Source organism: Ornithodoros turicata, chromosome 1 (assembly GCF_037126465.1).
Source record: "Ornithodoros turicata isolate Travis chromosome 1, ASM3712646v1, whole genome shotgun sequence".
NCBI classification, from domain to species: Eukaryota; Metazoa; Arthropoda; class Arachnida; order Ixodida; family Argasidae; genus Ornithodoros; species Ornithodoros turicata.
In genome coordinates, this window is record NC_088201.1 from 50,636,288 (window position 1) to 50,655,873 (window position 19,586).

The 19,586-nt window shown below is 49.0% G+C and overlaps 1 protein-coding gene across 1 annotated transcript in view; it reads left to right on the plus strand.

Annotated features, from left to right (window-relative positions):
- The first annotated feature begins 321 nt into the window (after nt 1-321).
- The window catches only part of LOC135398871 (uncharacterized), a 29,158-nt gene continuing 9,893 nt past the window's right edge, over nt 322-19,586 (plus strand). Inside the window, exons 1-7 of the mRNA XM_064630407.1 lie at nt 322-497; nt 974-1,098; nt 2,608-2,649; nt 4,765-4,911; nt 5,068-5,220; nt 19,136-19,267; nt 19,389-19,451. Of these exons, the coding sequence (XP_064486477.1) occupies nt 448-497; nt 974-1,098; nt 2,608-2,649; nt 4,765-4,911; nt 5,068-5,220; nt 19,136-19,267; nt 19,389-19,451 (712 nt within the window). The 5' untranslated portion in view covers nt 322-447. The remainder of the gene's footprint in view (nt 498-973; nt 1,099-2,607; nt 2,650-4,764; nt 4,912-5,067; nt 5,221-19,135; nt 19,268-19,388; nt 19,452-19,586) is intronic.

A 19,586-nucleotide genomic window follows, 5' to 3' on the forward strand; every position in this document is an offset into this window, starting at 1 on the left:
TGCGGCTAAGCGAGCATCCTCTCGAAGAGAGTATGTAACTACAAGATTAACTACTAATTTCCTAAAATTCGTTACTTAATTCTGTAAGTAGAGGATTTCCAGCAAAAGCGAGGTAGCAGGACGGGATACAATTCTCGTTGAAAGCCATTCTATCTTTTAAAAATCCTGATACGAGCTCGTGTCGTGAAATATTGATCGCCGAATTTCGCCGGGCAAATTAGCCGGGTGCTGAATGGAGCAAGACGGCAAGGTACGGTAACTAGAACGTACCTTGCCAGTCTTGCTCCATTCACCATGATGGTAGTCAACTAATCATTGTCATCAGTCATTCTAGCTCTTGCATCATCATCAGCATCATCGTCAACGTATCATGGTCAAGCGCCTGTTCTAAATTTTCCGTACCAAGACGCTACAAGTGAACCGTACGTTACTAAATTGTTGGGGATCATGTCCGTGTCGTGGAGCAGTATGCGTGGCTGCTTTTCAGAAATGGCCAAGTAAGCGAAACCACCTAATGTTTCATCTTAGTCCTGGAGGTTCAGTTGAATTCAACCTAATCTTGGAATGTTACAAATTGGTCTAGTTCGTGAATGTCCAACATTATGAAAATAGCGTCTTGTGTTTTCCCGTTCTCCAGGGCTGTGTTCGTCGCGTTAATTTGACAAGTATTACGAAGTGATATTACAAAATGTTTTGCCTACAGAATTCTTCATTGGCGTCTACATTACTACAACATTTTTTTAAACGTGATGTGCGCGTGCATCTTTTTTCGTTGTCGTCGTCTGCCACTGCTAAGCAGGGAAAGTACAGAACGAGCAGAGAAAATGCTGCTTAATAGAGCCCTTCGTTTACAAGAGTAGCACTGCTGTCTATTAGTTCTCAAGACATAATGCGCAACTAAATAGCGTCTCTTCAAAAGCCTATAATGTGATAAGATCTGATCAAGGAATATCGCCTACATGTATCATTTTAGGCAAGAGCAAAATGAAGCGGACAGCCGGCACCGGAAGCTGAACGTCATCATGTTCGTACTTCCCGGACTATTGACCGCCGTCATCTTCGGCTGGGCCTTGTTTCTATTGTCTGCCATTAAAAGAGGTCGTATCCCACACTATGTTCGTTTTCGGTAGGGGGAATTAATGACTGGGAGGTTGAATTTGAACGTAATGGCACAAAAGTACAGAGCAAGGGGAACGGAAACAAGTCGTCTGAACACACTCTAAAAACACCGCAACTTCAAAAAAAACTTCACCGCATAGCACGCTGTGCGTCATCCATTGCCACGAACGATAGGGTTATCGCTTCTGACTCGAAGAGAGAGGGTAGCGTACGGCTTTTTGCGGCAAGTATCAATTGGGGTATGGTCATCTGAAGAGCAGTCTTGTGGCCTTGTGTACACTCACTCTAAAAACAGAACTTCACTACATCGCATTGAAGGCCAACCATTGCACAGAACGATACCTTTACCACTCCCGATTTCTGGAAAGCACGGGGCGTACGCCTTTTTTGGAACTGCGTAAGTGTTGAAAAGGGCGTACGCCACCCGTTTTTAACCAATCGGGGGGCAGAACGATGCCACTCGGGACGGTGATTGGCTAAGAGTGTGCTATGTGGTGAAGCTGTGTTTTTAAAGTATACTGAGCACTTCCCCATTCATTGAAAATGGGAGGCGAACACCTTTTTGTGACAATTTAGATACGTTAGTTGCCACCAAAAGGTGTATGCCCCGTACCCTCTTCAAATCAGAAGCGATAACTATACCAATCGGCACCATGGTTGACCCAGAGTGAAGTATACGGTGAAATTCTGTTTTTAAAGTGAAGACTCAAGCGCACAGGTATGGAGGACGTGAAGTCGTAGCAGTTACAGCCCAATCTGCCAAGTCCCAGATCACCAACCTCAGCTATACGCGGGCTATTAGCGAGGGAAAAGTCAACCAGTTTTGGCAACCTGCGTGGGAAGTGATCCACTTTAAAGACAGAACTTGACAGCATAACTCTCTCGGAACCAACCGCCATTTAGGCCGTTCTCCCTTGATTCGTTGAAAATCGGAAGTGTATGAAATAACACATATCCACATTGATAAAAAAAAAGGTTTACATTACCTGTTTTCAACAAATCAGGAAACAGAACGATGTCATTCTGAATGACTGTTTGCTCCGACGGTTACGCAGCCAAGTTCTCTTTGTCGCAGTCAAGTTGACTTCAAATATACGGGAGGTTTTCGGATAGTTGGCAAATGATACGAGAGCTGACATGAATGGGCACGGAACGACATGGCTAACGGAAGATAAGGAGCACCCAATGGCTCAGATGGCTATAAATGATGTATATAGGAGAACTGCACCACCAAGGAGGAAGTCCAGAGGCTCAGTGTCCTCAAGGCACATGCTCTGGAAAGCACGGCCATGACATGAGGTCGCAGGCTGTTCTATGGGACCGTCCTGTCCCAGATCAGTAGCTAACCATGGAGACGTTTTGCGCTCTCCGTGAAAACTTATTAAGAAATTACGGATAGTGTTTACTTATTGCGAGGGGAATGAAAGTGCCATTGGGGTGAAGGATGTGATTCTCTCACCATGTTGCTTTTTTCTTCTTCTTTTATAGCTGAGGCACGACAAGATGAACATATTGACAGCAGAAGTCAAGGTATCCTTCTTCCTCATTAACTTACCACTTTCGAGTACTTGTGTACATCGCATCATTGATATGCAGATAGACAGCTATTGCAAAGAAATACATAAGAAAATAACTAGCACAGAAACGACCGAAGTGACACCGTGGGTAATAACCATATAGTATACCAATGTGTTGTACGGAAACCAGAAGTACTGGCCGTTTCTTCCCCCCTCTTTTTTTTTGTTGCCAGCCACTTTGGCTTCTACGCTAAATCATGATGTAATTGCAACAGTTGGACGTGAGACTGTAACAGACGTAACTCTTATCGGGAGGGGTGTTGAGCACACCAGTTCTGCAAAGATTGATCTGCGATAGCTGACAATCCTCCTTACAATATTGGTTGCACATTGGTTGTGCTGCGAAAGAGCATAAGAGAGCTTTACTCGATACCTAACCAAACAGAAGCAGAGCAAGTCCAAAAAAAGCACAATGTACTGAAATGCGAAGATCATATAGCCATGGCCTGGAAGTACCTCGTCACTTCAGACCTTGAACGTACTGGGTCCTCGAATATGATACATGAAATTGCCTGTGATGGCCAGTAGTTAACTACATGTAGTTAAACTACTAGTTAAACTACCTGATTGTAGTTAAAAAGTAGTTATCAACTAGTTGCACAAATGTAGTGGCAACTACTAGTTAAACTACTATTTCGGAGTAGTTAACTAAAGTAGTTAGGTTACTGCAGGCGCCAACTACTTCCGATTTTGTCGCAAGCTTTACGGCACGATTGTGCTTCCGACTTTTACCTTGAGCTACTTGTTTGACGAGAACGGAGGTGCAGAGCAATTGTGCCGTGCATGTGAACTAAATCTTCACTTTTAATGCTTGTCTAGTGAAGCCTCATTTGTTGTGAAATAAATCTGTAACTTAGTTTATCACGTAGGCGCACAAAGAATCCCAACGCAAGCTTTGTATTTGACAATCGTAGCGGCCTGTGTAATACCTTGGTTACCGTCCTATTGTGCACATAACCGCATAGGATGGCTACGTGATCGATCATCGTGACTAAGCGAAAATATTTTATACGGTCCACAGTGGCGCATTCGGCACCCACCACAATATTTCTGCGTGGCGCATTGATCTGTGACGAAGGAGCGTGAGTGTAAATCTCGTACATGGTCCGTCGTATGTTGTACCTTTGTAACGGAAGCTTTCACTCCATAGAAAATATTTCCGCAACAAGCTCTTTTGTCAGCGCATAATATACAAGGGACAGGCAGTTGGAGTTTACGACAGTATGTGAATTAAGCGACGTAGGCACAAGAGTATATTTTAAATATAATTATCACTGCTTGTGATTCGTATTTAGGTGTCCAACAACACTACAAGGGATTGGTGTTGATGGACGACGTTAAGTAGTTATAGATGTAATTAAAATACATTGCAGTAGTTAAAGAATTGGTTTAGCTACTCCTCTGAAACTACTAGTTAAACTACTCCATCGCGAAGTAGTTAGTAGTTATAGTTAACCTACTGTAGAAATAGTTAGTGGACATCACTATGAATTTCAATTATGTAGCTATGCGTTGTTGCCTTCAACGGCTCATCACTGCCTACCGTTCTTGTTCCTTGATGAAGGAATATATTGTTCCACGTGATAGTTTTTCTGTCCATTTACAGTCTAAAAGAGTGAGATCAATGCCTTGGTAACGGCAGGAAAATGAATGGGCTTCCTGTACATACGCTTGGTGTGGCAGGTGAAAATGCACGCAGCCGTTATGTCGTTATGCCTGTATGTCGTCCTCTGTCCGCCCGTACACAAAGCTTCTTACACTTCCTGTCTCAGACGGGGAGGAAATGGATATGTGGATATCCTTCCTCTGAAAAGAAGCTGCGACAGTGAAGACACTGCTCGTCGTCTATCGCAATGGGATGTTGTAATCCCTCTTCTGTTTGAAATGGCAGTGGTAAGGCATCTTATTTTAGCTCTCACCTCCTTGTTTTTGACAAGGAATATATATCGAAGTGTTTGTGGCTGTATTAACGGTGTTGTTACGAAAACACCGAGTTGTGCTACGTTACTCAACGTGGATGATCCTTTGCAAGTCCTTCCTATTTTCATACGCCTATAAAACTTTTCAGAAGGTTTGACGTCTGGAGGAATCTACTTCTACCTGCAGCACATTAACAGCTCAAGATCAAATAAAACCGAAGTCAAATCACATACCCTGCCTTACGCTTTCAGTAGCGTTGCGTCTCGAACAAGCACGACTTCAGAACAGAGCAGATGTAAGCAGGTTTTATAGTGCTCTGTACGATAATCTACTGTAGATAATCTATTGAAAATTGTAGTCTTAATCCTTGCATGTCACTGAATATTGAACGCAATATAAACACATGCTGCCGTTCGAGTGTTTTAATATCTATTAACCGATAATTTTACAGTTGCGATTAGCGGGTTAATCACTATCTTGCTGCGAAGAGTCACGACACAAAGCGTTGCTGCGGCCAACCAAACCTTGGTAACGAATCCACTCTTTTGCATTAATGCAACGAGCCCGCAGTCTCGACACACAGCCAACGACTCTGGAACTAATGGTAGGTCTTTCCCCGTTACTCACTGTGCGTCGTAGGAATAGTCCATAAAATCCCACCTCTCCATAAAATTTCCGTTTTTGGCAGCAGCGGCTTGCACGAGAAACAACGAGCGTTCCTGCATAAAAAATTAAAAATAATCAGCTGGCCTGTAGGGCCCGAGAGAGGTATTTGATTCGGATGGCGCTCTAGAAACCCTCTCAAATCCTTCAGAGAGTCCGTATGAGGATGGATGAGATTGACGTTGCTGAGGGACGCGGGTGGATCAGTTGCACATTGAAATCGTAAGGAGAGAGGCTAGAAGAAAAGCTGGGAGAGAAAGAAATGTGGGAAAGCAAAGAAGAGAAAATCTTTGGGCTCGTTGATTTTCCATGATGAACGTCAAAGCGCCGGAGCAAAGACGAGGAGAGACAGCACGTTGACACGGGACGAGCGCACCCAGGGCGAAATTTTTTCTTTGGATAGCCTCGAATAATACCGAACTGTATCTCGGCTCGTGATTAGCCAGAGAGCTCAAAAAGTTGATGGAGCTTGAGGGGCAGGCAGGTTTCATTAATGGCCAGACTCTCTTTCTTACACATACTATACGCGTGTGATACCAACGCGGCACCTAGATAACGACTTCCTTTCGGCAGGCGTATAGCTATGGAGACGAGCCGATATTAGTCGTATGGGCAGCCACTGGTAGCTGCCGAAAACCTGGGAGGGTTCTGTTTGAAAGAAAAGTGCTTCACCAGTACACGAGAGATGTTGGCGAATTCCACTGGTACGTTTGGAGCGGCTTTTTCTGCTCCGAGGCGGGGAAAGCGTGTTTCACTTGGTTTCACTGGCGGGTTCGGATGGGATTCGCTGTTCCACTGGTCGTTCCAGATCGTGCTCCCTCTTGCTCTGCAAAGAAAGCTCGGTTTCGGCCGGAACTCTAACGAAGCATTGGGGCGTAAGTTCCGCATCTTCAAGGCCGAGCAACAGCAAGTATCGGGCACGCTTGCCGGGATGTGGGCGACGGCTTCCGTCATTATCTTGGCTGGAGCGCGATTGTTTTTCGGTGGTGGGTTCGGATTTGGTGCCTTCGTGCCGGATCCGTTGCCCTCACGCGGATAAGGTGCTGGCTCCACATCGACCAGTGGAATTCGCCAAAAAAAGAACGCGAGAGGGTTGCACTCCTTGAACTATATAGTTCAGGCAGTGCAGGCGAAAAGAATGAACCTCCTACTTTGAAATCATTTGCGGTGATTAGCTGAACCAGATGGCATTCGGATTTAAATTGTGCACGTGCGTGGCGAACGAGTGAGATGAGGCATGAAGCAGTATGTCTTGGTGGCGTTAATTTTTTTTTTTTTGATTCCGTGTTAGCGCCGCGAAGCAACTGTGGCTATGAGCGACGTACAGATGTGGAGAGAGGACTTCAGGAAGGAGTGGGGGCAGGGTTGTTAGTATGCGTCCTGGGCCGACTTCAGTGGGAACTGGCGGCGCTGATGATACTCTGTAGGTGTTCAGTGTGTGAGTTCGAATCCCGTCACTTCCTTATGTCTGTGTTACAAACTTTATAACTGATTGGGATTTTGCTGTCGAGTACTTATTTGATGCAATTTAAGCGCTGTGTTGTAAAAAGGACGAAGATCATCGGACATCGTTCACGCGCGCATCTACCATTCAGTCCTGTATCGTTCTACGGTCGGTCCATTAAATCCTGCACCTTTCAGACTCCGGTTTGCCATAGTTCTCAACGTTACCCCGCCGCCATCGCGGCCCTCAAGCACAGGTACGGCCGGCCAGGTTTATTGACGTCCGAGCACATCGACGCGCTACTAGCTCTTCGTCCGGTGACTTGTTCTGGACAGGTGTCCCAGTTAAGGCATCTCCTTGACGAGGTCTCCTTTCGCACGTCTGCGTTGGCGGCGTTGGACGTTCCCAAGGAGCACTACGCCGTTATCCTTGAACGCGTCATCACGCGGTGCCTTCCCGAGGATCTTTGTGTGCTCTTTCGTCAATGAAGGGTAGATGCGACCGATGCCTCGCGTCGAGAACGCGGCGGCGACGATGCTACCGATGCCTCACGTCGAGACCGCGGAGGAGGTGGCGCAGTAGATACGCCGACGGAAAACGTCGAGGCTCTTATCTCCTTTCTCAAAGTCCAAGTCGAGACGCGGGAAGAAGTTGCCTTAACTCGTGCAACCGGTCAGGCCTCCCAGCGTCCTAGCCGAAGTCCAAGCATTCTCCATAGCCCGGCGACAGCCTCAGCCCTAGCAGCGACGAGCGGGCGTTCTCCGGGGCTAATGGATCATCAGCTACGTCCGAGTTCTCGCCCACCGTCTGACTCGTGCCCATTGTGTGGGTCCACCGATCACCCGCTTCAGTCCTGTACAGTCTATTTGTCCCCCGCCGACAAGAAGCTACGTATATCTCGAACAGGCAGATGTTTTCGATGCGGGAAACCTGGTCATCCTTCAAGACTGTGCAGAACGGCAGCGCTGTTGTCCTGCGCCACTTGCCACGGCCGGCACCTTTCGGTACTGTGCGACATCCAGAGGCGTGATGCCCCGCAGCGCACCAGCGAGACACCCGTTTCTCAATCGGGGAGGCAGAATTCGACTCCGCAACCCCTCAGCCGAACTACGACATCACTAGCCTCAAGTCTGCAGAATACTGGGGGAATTGCTCGGCTGCAAACTGCTACAGTGTGGGCGTCTGGCCCGGCGGGCAGAAGGCAAATTCGCATCCTCCTCGACACCGGAAGCCAGCAGACGTTCATTCGACGTGACCTTTTGCAGCAGCTGAGGTGCGAGGTCGAGGGTGAAGAGAGTTTGTCTGTATTCTCATTTGCGGCGACGCATCCCAAGCATTACCGCTGCGAGCAGGTCACGGTGCGCCTCGAATCCCTCTTCGAAAGCGACTCCGTTGTCGACTTAACGGCTCTTGGCGTCGACGACCTTTGCCACGTCGTTGTTCCTCCATTGGGCATCAAGACAATCAGGGTGATGCAAGAGCGCGGCTGGCCATTTGCCGACACATGTCACACCGCAGAGATTGGAGTGTTGGTGGGAGCAGACTACTATTGGAAGGTAGTCACCGGTAATGTCGAACGCCTCGCTACCGACCTCATAGCCGTTGAAACCATCTTCGGATGGATTGTACAGAACGTCGGGGGTCCCGTCCGTGGAACGATATCATCGTTGGTGTCAGTCTTCTTCCTCGCACACGAAGATCAGGATCACTTCGAGAGTATTGACCCGTCAGAGATGTGGCGTCTGGACGCCCTCGGTATTGCCGACCACGTTGCCGGCGACAACGACTCCGTCGCCTCACTTTGCTTCTCAAGTCGAGTAGAAAAGCGTAATGGCCGCTATGTGGTTCCACTTATGGTTAAGGGCTCTGGACTTCCAGCCGAAGCAAACAACCGGGTAACGGCGGCGCAGCGGCTGGTCGCGCAGTTGCGGCGTTTTCGTACTTCCCCGCAGCTACTTCTCAATTACGATTCCGTCATTCGGGAATACTTTGACGAGGGTCATGCCGAACGGGTTGCTAATGTTTCGAACCAAACCGACAACGTGTACTACATGCCCCATCACGCCGTGAGACGGAAAGACGCCTGTTGCGTCTCGGGGTCCGAGCGGTGATGTGACGGGGAGGTGGCCAGGCAGGGGTCCGACTCAAACAACGAAACAGTGGTTTATTGCATCTTCGACGGGTTTCAGAGAACAGACAGAGCGAACGGGAGAGTCCGCTCCTTATAAAGCATTCGAGCGGCCGTGGCCGTTACATACAAAAGAGCACTCACTTCATTAACAATAAAAGCACTTTGGCTTAAACGTATCAGTTCTGTACATAGCACTGTCGTCTGGGCTCCATGGTCGTCTCCAGTCTGGAGGTGGCCGCTTTGTCCGAGGGAAGAAAGGCAGCTGATCCGACCGTGACCTGCTTTTGCGCCCACGTTGGAGACACGTGAACGGGTTTGACGGATTAACTGTCCGTTGTGACTTTTGAGAATCGTTTCAAGAACCAGGTCGTATGCGGGAAGAAAAGGTTGCTCGGCGTCCGCTGACCATTCTTGGAGGACGCAAATAGGCTCTTGCATTAGTGAATAGGCCCGGGGAAACTCGTGTCGCAACAACTCCTCCCCCGTCGGTGGTCATCACGATGGGGAGCAGTTACTTTCGCTGCTCCACTATGATGATGGACTTCATGATGCCTTGGATTCAACCAGTGCGTCCAGCTCCACGTGCCACTTTGTTTCCCGCTGAAGGACGGACAGGTGGCTTCAGTACGTGACGAAACAGGGACACTCCTACGTTGAAGTCTTGGACTTGAAAGGCCTCTGATGAAGAAGTATAGCTCTGGATACAACAATAGACAGCAGTGTGCGAAACAAACACACCGAACCACACGTGCGTGCACAAATAAGTGCCCCGCTATCCAAAGCCCGATCACACCAGACAGTGTTAACTCTGATAATATGTACATCTAATTTCTTTATGCCCTCAATTCAGCTACTTAACAATGAGCATAACCCTTGCACACAAAAGAGGAATTACGCCCTCACAAATCGCTGGCACCAGACGAGCACTCCATGATAGAAACACAAAGAAGTAGGTATTTACAATTGAAAATTGGTAAGCGTTCTTGAGCTCATCCAGTGAACTAAAAGCCTCTGCTCAGGCCGTCGGCATTTCCATTTTGGCTCCCCCTTTTGTAGCGTATTTCGTAGCTGTACTGTTGGAGTATGAGAGACCAACGTAACAAACGTCCGTTCTTTGGCGACATGCTCTGCAACCAGGTCAGAGGACAATGGTCTGTCTCGACTATGAATTTTGTCCCCGCCAGGTAGCACTCAAGTTTTTGTACAGCCCATACGAGACACGCGCACTCTTTCTCCGAGGCGCTGTACGCCTCTTCGCGCGCAGTCAACTTACGGCTAACGAAGAGAACTGGCCGCTCTCGCCCGCGATCGTCAAGTTGGCACAAGACGGCTCCTATGCCACGGTCGCTTGCATCACACTGCACTATAAAAGTGCGGTTGTAGTCCGGTGTTGCGAGCACCGGTTTGCGAGTTAGGGCCTCCTTTAGGGCCTGGAAAGCCTGTGCCTTATTTTCGTCCCATTCCACCTTTGAAGGGGCTGTTTTTCGAAGGGCATCCGTTAGTGGACTAGCAATTTGAGAGTAGTTAGAAATGTAATGCTGGTAATAGCCAGCGAGGCCTAAAAATGCCCGTATGTCTGTCTTAGTTTTGGGCTGCGGGAAATCGATTACAGCGCTGATCTTCAAGTCAGAAGGACGGCGGTAGCCCTGACCAACAACGTGATCTCCGCGCTTCCCAGTTGACATTTCTTTGGTCGCACGGTTAGTCCAGCCTGCTGCAGACGACTCAAAACCTCCCTGAGGTGCTCTACATGTTCCTCCCAGGTATTTGAAAATATAGCCACGTCGTCGAGATACGGCAGAGCGAAGCTGCTTAGACCGTCCAAGATGTTATCCATCAGCTTCGAAAAGCAAAAGGGAGCATTTTTGAGGCCGAATGCTAATGCTGTGGGACGAAAGGTACCAAAGGGAGAGACAAAGGCGGCATACCGGCGGGCCCTCTCCGTTAGTGGCACCTGCCAGTAGCCCCTAACCAAGTCTAAGGTCGAAATAAACTTTGCTTTGCTCACTGTCTCAACCCTGTCCTCGATGTTGGGGATTGGGTATATCTCGTCCCGGGTTATCGCATTAAGTCGCCGATAATCAATGCACGGCCGGGGATCCTTTCCTGGGACTTCAACCAATATCATTGGCGAGGTGTAGTCACTTTCACCTCGTTCAATCACCCCGAGTTGTAGCATGCGTTTGATTTCGACCTCCATAATGTCCTTTTGTCTGGGCGACATTCGATACGGCTTAGATCGAATCGATTCATTGCTAGTGAGCTGAATGTCGTGGGTTGTAACCGATGTTTTGCCTGGCTTTTCCGAAAAGACTCCTTTGAAGTCATGTACAATCCTTTTAATGTCAGTTACCTGCATCGGTTCGAGCGATTCTCCTAAACGCGCGCAGCATACAATTTCCTCGACTGTGAGTTCTCTGGTGTCATCGACAGTGGGAATCTCAGGAGTCACTTCCTCGGGAACATTTAAACTGAGATTTACAATGACCTCACGCTCTCGGTACGGCTTCATGAGGTTAGAGTGGTACACCTTTACTGATTTCCGACGATTTCCTAGCTCAACCACGTAGTTGGTGTCTGAAATCTTTTGCACTACATTGGCGGGTCCCTCCCATTGCACGTCTAGTCGGTTTTGCTTTGCGGGTTTCAACAGCATTACTTTGTCTCCTGTCGCGAACACTCGCTTCCTGGCCGTCCTGTCATAATATCTCTTTGCTCTTCCCTGAGCCGCTTTCATGTTTTGCTCAACAATTTCTTTAGCGTGACTTAATCGTTCTAAGAGATTCAGAACGTACTCGACGACCGTCGGGTCCTCTCCTTGGCCTTCCCAAGATTCCCTCAATAAGCGCAATGGCGATCTTAGGTTCCTGCCATAAACTAGCTCTGCTGGATTGAAGCCGGTTGTTTCGTGCGGAGCTGTGCGTAGTGCGAACATAGTCGCCGGGAGGCACGATTCCCAGTCCTTTTTGTTTTCAAAGCACAACGCCCGTAATACGCGCTTTAACACTCCGTGAACGCGTTCCACGCTATTCGATTGGGGATGATATATCGAGCTGTGAATTAGCTTAATTCCACATTTTTCCAAGAAGGTAGTGGTTAGACAGCTGGTGAAAACGCTCCCGTTGTCACATTCGATCTCTGATGGGAAGCCGACGCGCGCAAATATGCTGAGAAGTGCGTCAACAACAGTCGTGGATTTTACTTCTACGAGAGGCACTGCTTCCGGGAACTTAGTTGCAGGGCAGAGCGCAGTAAGGATGTAGCGGAAACCTGACTTTGTGGCGGGAAGTGGTCCTACGATATCTATCACTAGACGCTTGAATGGTTCTGTGATAATGGGGACAAGTTGCATCGGGGCTCTCTTCTTGTCGCCCGATTTACCTACGCGTTGGCATGTGTCGCACGACCTTACAAACATTTCCACATCCTTCCAGCACATGGGCCAATAGTACTCCTGCACCAAGCGGAGCTTAGTCTTACGAATCCCTAAGTGCCCAGCCCATGACCCCGAGTGGGCTATGTGAAGGAGGTCGTCACGGTATTTCTGCGGAACCACCAATTGATCAAAAGTCCTACCATTCCGGTCCTGATACTGTCTGTATAGAAGGCCCGATCGTACGAAAAATTTAATATTTTTCCTTGCTACACCTTCCTTGATGCTGTTACGCAGCTCGATAAGCGTTGGGTCAGCCTCCTGTTCCTTGGCGAAAGCTTCCGCATTTACATTTGCAAGAATTTCAAAATTCTTCGATACTGGCGATAGGAAGTTGCCTTCGAAGGGCTGTACATTCGCGTTCGTCGCTTCCTGCGCAATTTCTTCACGGGCGCGATTTTCGTCCCTTCCCGAAGTTCCCTTATCGGCGCCACCCGCACTCAGATTATCGGAATTTATCGGGTCTCCCTGTGCCGTCTGATTTGGAACAGCATCGTATTCCATTTTCGACGCGAGCTCTCTTGCCTTAGAGCGAGTTAAAGCCAATACAAGCTCATCTGAAAAACACTGACCACGGTCCTTTAGCAACTGTTCAGATTTGTTGGAAAACAAGTAGGGATACGCCTGAGGGAGGTTTCTCGATACTGCCGCCTCTGTCACCAGTGTTCCGAATGGACCCTTAATGGTAACTCTTGTTAACGGAAGACACACGCTGTGTTCTTCCACGACCTGCTTAATCCAGGCACATTCCCCAGTGTAGTTTTCCTTTTCTACGTACGATGGGTGGACAACGTCCATCGTAGCGGCAGAATCACGTAGTACACGGCACGGTTTGTCATTTACAGTCATGTCCCGCAGGTACGGTTCGAGCAATTTTGCGTTCTCGGCGCTGCTACTGACGTAGGAAAACACTACTTTATTTGGGCAGCTTCCCGCATAGTGGCCTGGTTTGTTACAAACGTAGCAAACGTCACGTCTCCTAGACTCGAATACCCTCGTATTCTCTCTGTTAGACTGGCCTCTGTTTTCTGACGTAGCAGGCGTCAGTCGTGCCTCGCTGCCGTTTCGCTTAGCTGTTTCCTGACCTTTTCCGAAACGCCCGGAATGAAACTTTTTCCTATGAACCTTTCCTGATTCTAGGCTTTCCTTCTCGCTTTCCAGCGAACCCTTAGACGACAGCGTGCTCACTGTCTGCGCTTTACGACGGGCTGCGAACTCCTCCGCGAGTTCTGCGGCTTTTTGCACATCTACCTGTTTCATGCGATCCTGAACCCAAAACATGGTCGCTTCGGGGAGGCAGCGATAGAACTGTTCTAAAGCTATGCATTCGATAACCTTATCGTGGTCGCCGTGCACCTCTGCACTCTTAAGCCACTCTAGCAGGTTTGCCTTCAGCCTGTATTCGTGCTCTGGTAATGATTCGTCTGGCTTCTTGTTAGACGTGCGAAATCGCTGCCGAAAGGCTTCGGTAGACAAGCGGTATTTCTTTAACAGAGCGTCTTTCGCTTTGGCATAGACAGCGGCGTCTTCTTTACTTAGCCGAGCTATGACATCCGCGGCTTCACAGGGCAATAGAGTGAGGAGTTTCTGAGGCCAGACATCGCGCTCGAAACCTACTTTCTCACACGTGCGCTCGAAATTGACGAGATACAGACCAATGTCCTCCCCGACTTTGAAAGGTTGTAGCAGATCTTTGATTTTGATTTGCTCACTGTTCGCGCTTCTGCCTACAACACGTCCGGAACTTTCAGCCTCCAACCTGAGTCTCTCTAACTCCAATCTTTTCACCGTGAGCTCATGATCGCGTTTTTCCTTTTCAACACGCTCCTGTTTTGCAGCTTCTTCCATCTCTTTTCTTTCAAGGATCAACTGCCAACATTCCGTTAGTTCCTCATCATCGGCTCCAATTCCCCGGATAAGCTCAATGATTTGGGGTTTTCGTTTTGCCTGCCCAGCGCTACCTCCAAGTTCTTCTAGCAGAAGTAACAAGTCTGGTACCCGCAATTTACTTAAGTCCATGGTTCCTCTCTAGAGTGCCAAATTCCCCGCTATACTTTTGGGTTGAAGCTGAACTTCGTGCTTCCTAACCAAAATAGCTAACAGAATTTGCCTAGTGCTTCCTCACCGTCTGGTAAAGATCTGACAAGGAAAGCGGTGCACTCACCCATGCGACGACTTGCGGTCCAGCGAGGTCTATCCCGACGCTGCCATCCAGTTGTTGCGTCTCGGGGTCCGAGCGGTGATGTGACGGGGAGGTGGCCAGGCAGGGGTCCGACTCAAACAACGAAACAGTGGTTTATTGCATCTTCGACGGGTTTCAGAGAACAGACAGAGCGAACGGGAGAGTCCGCTCCTTATAAAGCATTCGAGCGGCCGTGGCCGTTACATACAAAAGAGCACTCACTTCATTAACAATAAAAGCACTTTGGCTTAAACGTATCAGTTCTGTACATAGCACTGTCGTCTGGGCTCCATGGTCGTCTCCAGTCTGGAGGTGGCCGCTTTGTCCGAGGGAAGAAAGGCAGCTGATCCGACCGTGACCTGCTTTTGCGCCCACGTTGGAGACACGTGAACGGGTTTGACGGATTAACTGTCCGTTGTGACTTTTGAGAATCGTTTCAAGAACCAGGTCGTATGCGGGAAGAAAAGGTTGCTCGGCGTCCGCTGACCATTCTTGGAGGACGCAAATAGGCTCTTGCATTAGTGAATAGGCCCGGGGAAACTCGTGTCGCAACACGCCGTAACGACGAAGCTCCGCGTCGTCTTCGATGCCTCGTCTCACTGCCCCGGCCAACCGTCTCTAAACAGTCTCCTCATGAAAGGACCCAAGCTTAACGCCGACCTCATACATCTATTACTAGTGTTTCGCTGCAGCACCGTCGTCCTCACGGCAGATATAAGAAAGGCGTATCTACAAATCAGTTATCGAACAGATGATAGAGATCTCCTCCGCTTCCTATGGGTGCAGGACGTCGCCGCCCATGAGAGCCCGCAGATTGAGGAGTGGCGCATGACCAGGGTCCCCTTCGGCGCCACATCCAGCCCTTTCTTGCTGGCGGCAACGTTACAGCATCATCTCGCTTCCGTGGCCTCTCGATACCCGATGACTGTTCCACGGCTTTGTACAGGGTTCTACGTCGACGATTTGGTTGTGGGATGCACGTCAGAACCCGACGCCCTTCAAGTGTATGGCGACACCATTGACATACTCCAGGAAGCCGGTATGGATATACGGAAATGGACTTCAAATTCATCCGCACTTCGCGAGCGGTTTCTGTCGGACGAGGTTTCCTACGACAACGCATCCGATGGCAACGCAACGATCAAGGTGCTGGGCTTGTTGTGGGACCGGGACACAGATAGTCTCACCTTTTCGGTCAAACGAGCACCCACAAAGCCACGTCGCTTGCCACGTCCGTCGCTTGCCACGTTTTCACACTTTTCATGATTCATCAACATCGCCGCCATTCTGGGTCGTGCAGCGAGCTCCTTATTTCAGTAGATAACTGATAAGTTTGGCTTTCCATGTGGCAATCGTAAAGCTTTCTGGTGGATGAAGTCGCCCAGGGGCCCAGAGTGGCGACGCAAGCGGCCGTCGTTCATTTTATAGCTCGGCGTTATCAAGCGAAACGTGGCGGGACGGCGGCGCGCGACTGCGCCAGCTGTCGTCCAACGAGTAGAGCACGTCTCTACGTCTGGCGTCGGCGGGTGGTAGCTTCGACTACAATGCACTGCGCTTGTCGTTCGAAGCCGCGAATGATAAGCACAGTCCGCACGAAACACGTCGAACGGATGACAGAGGTATAAAATGTGTGTATAAAGATATAATGTGATGATGAAAGATGTGTGTATAAGTGTAAAAAAAAATACGAACTTCAGAGCCGTGCGCTCAGTGACTCCACATTGTCTTCAATGGCTTTGTAAATCCGGTCATTGTCCTTCGTCGCCGTTGAAGTAACGATGTTTCGACTCGTCAACTACGGATGCAAGAAGTATTGGAAGGCTGTTCGGGGCAGTTTTGTAAAATATTTGAAGGCGAGGGACGCATTGACAAATAAAGTAGCGCATCAAATCATATCGTGCCATCCCTTCGCTTCGCTACGCACTATCCGTCGGATTATGACCAGCTAACGACGGCGAAGCGTGACGTGGCCAACTTTGGCTGGCGCCTCGGAACGCTGCGGCGACTGTCGAAGCTTTGCGTTTGACTGTAAACCTGCCTTTACCGACCAATATATAATAATCAGCCATACCGTGACGTTGGGATTCTGAGCGCAGGTTAGCCAGTTTTAGTACATCGGGAGGAGTCCACGATAACGGTTCCGGAAGCATGATAAGCCAATCGCCCTGTTTCTTTGAAACGTGTGAGATATCACATTGCTAAGCTTGGATTTGATAACTTCCTTTGTCGTATTGCTTTCGTACTGTGCTTCCGATGAACTAAAGGCTGGTTTAGAGTTCGACGTAGTCTTCGCCCCTCGCCGCTCGCGCTCCGCGCCGACAGCTACCGTTCGCTACGCCACGCTTCCTCATCTTATGGCTAGTTTAGAGTCCGACGGAGCAGGGCGTAACGACGCACAGCGCACCGCTACGCATCGCGAGCCGCCGCCGGTGAGTTCATAGTGTGACGACACTCGGCGAAGCGCGGCGCGGCGGCAACGCACGACTACGCCAGCCGCCGTCGGGGAGTAAAGCAATGCTCTACATCTGGCGGTGGCCAGCGAGCTGAGCACGGCGTGGACTCTATTTCCCAACATGGCGTCGCCCATTGAGCTTTTGATTGAAACTGGAAAGGAACATCCGTGCCTATATAATAAACTGCGGATGGACTGTAGAGACAAGCAAAAGAAAGGGAAAAGTTGGGAAGACGTGCGTCTTTCTTATACAATTCAGTGTTCATGTTTGGGGGTACCAACCGTATTACAGTAGCACAAACATAACAGTGCAGCCGATGGGAACACGGATTGTCTTTAGTCGGATTTCAGCAAGCGGCTGCAGGTATGACTGCTTTCTCATTATGAAATGTGAAAATCCCCGGTGGTGTTTTGGTTGCGCTGCGCCGAATCGCGTCAGACTATGACCTCGGTAGACGCTGGCTGTCGGCGCGGAACGCGACTACGTCGGACTCTAAACCAGCCTTTACCGGGATGATAGTGTGACGCAATTCGGCGCAGCGCAACGAAAACACTACCGGAGGTTTTCGCATTTCGTACTGGGAAAGCAGTCATATCTGGCAACTGTACACGCGTGTTGGAATCCGACTAAAGCTATCCGTGCTCCCGTCGTTGGCACTGTTATGTTTTTATACTGTAATACGGTTGGAAGACCCAAACATGAACACTGAATTGAAGAAGAAAGTCGCACGTCTTCTCATCTGTTTCTCCTCTTTTTGCTTGTCCCTATTGTCCGTGCGTCGTGTATTATATATAGGCACGGATGTTTCGATCAAATGCTCGATGGGTGACGTCATGTTGGGAAATGCGAGTCCACCGGTGCCCACGCCGTGCACAGCTCGCCGGCTGCCGCCAGACGTAGACTTTTTTCTATACCCCACTCCGTCGGACTCTAAACCAGCCTTTACAGTCACTAATAGCGTCTCTTAGATCGGAAAGTGTTCGCGATAACGCTTCCGAACACATGATAAGCCAATCGCCTTGTTAATTCGAAGTGTCTGGCATCACGTTGCTTATCTACCGTACCCCAGTAGCATATCTACCGTACCAATCAACGGATAAGATTCTGAGTCATGCACGCTGCCATTGGTTCCATTAGGTACTAGAGCTTCACGGTGACATTATAAACGATCTATATACAGTCATGTCTTGATTATCCGGACACCTCGGGAGTCCATCCGCATAACCGAACCAAGCCAACTTCCGGGCAAACCCGAAAAAATTGGGTAGATTTCTTGGTAGCTCCAGAAAAGGAAACAAGGAGAAGATCGTTACTTCAAAAATTCATGCGAATTGAGCTGCTTGAAATTAGTAGGCACGCGTGTGACAGAATTTTGGTCACAGCCACGGGCACCTGCTGCGTCGCTCTGTTGTTCAAAGAGGAGTAATGTCTCAGAAAGTTGGTCGCGCGCACATGTTTTTGTCTTTTTGCAAATGTCTTTTGCAGAGGCCAAAAGGGAGGCGGTGCTTTCGGATGGCATGGACATTGACATTCACATGTGAATTTCTTGCGCCGGGTTCATGCAGGTCACCTTTTCCGGTTATCGTCTACCATCTCTACCGCGTGCCCGCGCACACCAAAAAGGGTGACCTCTGAAGAAAGAAGAGCCAAACAGTAGAGAATGCCCCGGTGAGATGTGACGCTTTTCCGGAATAACGCGACCATAGCACATTCCAGGGACACAGGACGTTGGCACTTTTCCGGATAAGCGAATCAGAATGACCTAGGTCCTGGAAGATTGGTCCCTGCTGTCCGATACGGATAACGAATTCTGGATAACCGAGAAAAAATCTAATGGGTAGCAGGTTCGTCCCCAGTTTTCCGGATATCTGAACCCCTGGTAAGCGAGACATGACTGTAACACTCTCTATTTTGTCGTTGGGCCAATGGAATCTTGTTACATTATTATACATAGTTATCCATTTTGTCAATCCAACTCAGCATTAGGCATGCCTACACCGTAAAGGGGTCCCTGCACCCCTCCGAACTGACCGCTTGCCGCCACTTCTTCCACAGGCGTCTGTGCCTATCTTTGATATATTGTGACGAACCAGTGGTCTTGCCGATATGCCGCGTCATGTCGCCTACTTGGTCTTGGTCTTGTGCCATGCGCATGAGACAACTGTACGACCGCTGTACAGCAATATTAAACATAACGCTGCGGATGGTTTCAGATGCAAAGATCGAAGTTACGACTTTAAGTGCACCGAAGACGACATGGACGACCCATAGCCTTTCTTCAACGAGCCAAACTCAGATAGCCACCAGTGTGAGTGATTCCACTGGCAGTGAGACTGCGACAGAAGGTACATATGCGCATGTTTAGTGCCTATACAGCAAAGATGATGTTAACCGAGCCTTAGCTACGTTTCACTGGTGCTTTCACCCATGAAACTAATCAAGAGACTGGTGTCATTTTCGTTCCAGTATACGAATCGATGACTGAACAATTCACAACAGAACAAGTTCTTGAGGACATGGAGCATGGATGTAAGTGACTCGGAAATTTGCAACACTGGGTTTTTTGTGTGCGGGTAGCCCATTTGCTAATCCCGTTTTACAGCAATTTCTTGAAGGGCTGCTAGCTGAAGACATTTCAGAGCGATAGCTGTATGAGGGAACTCT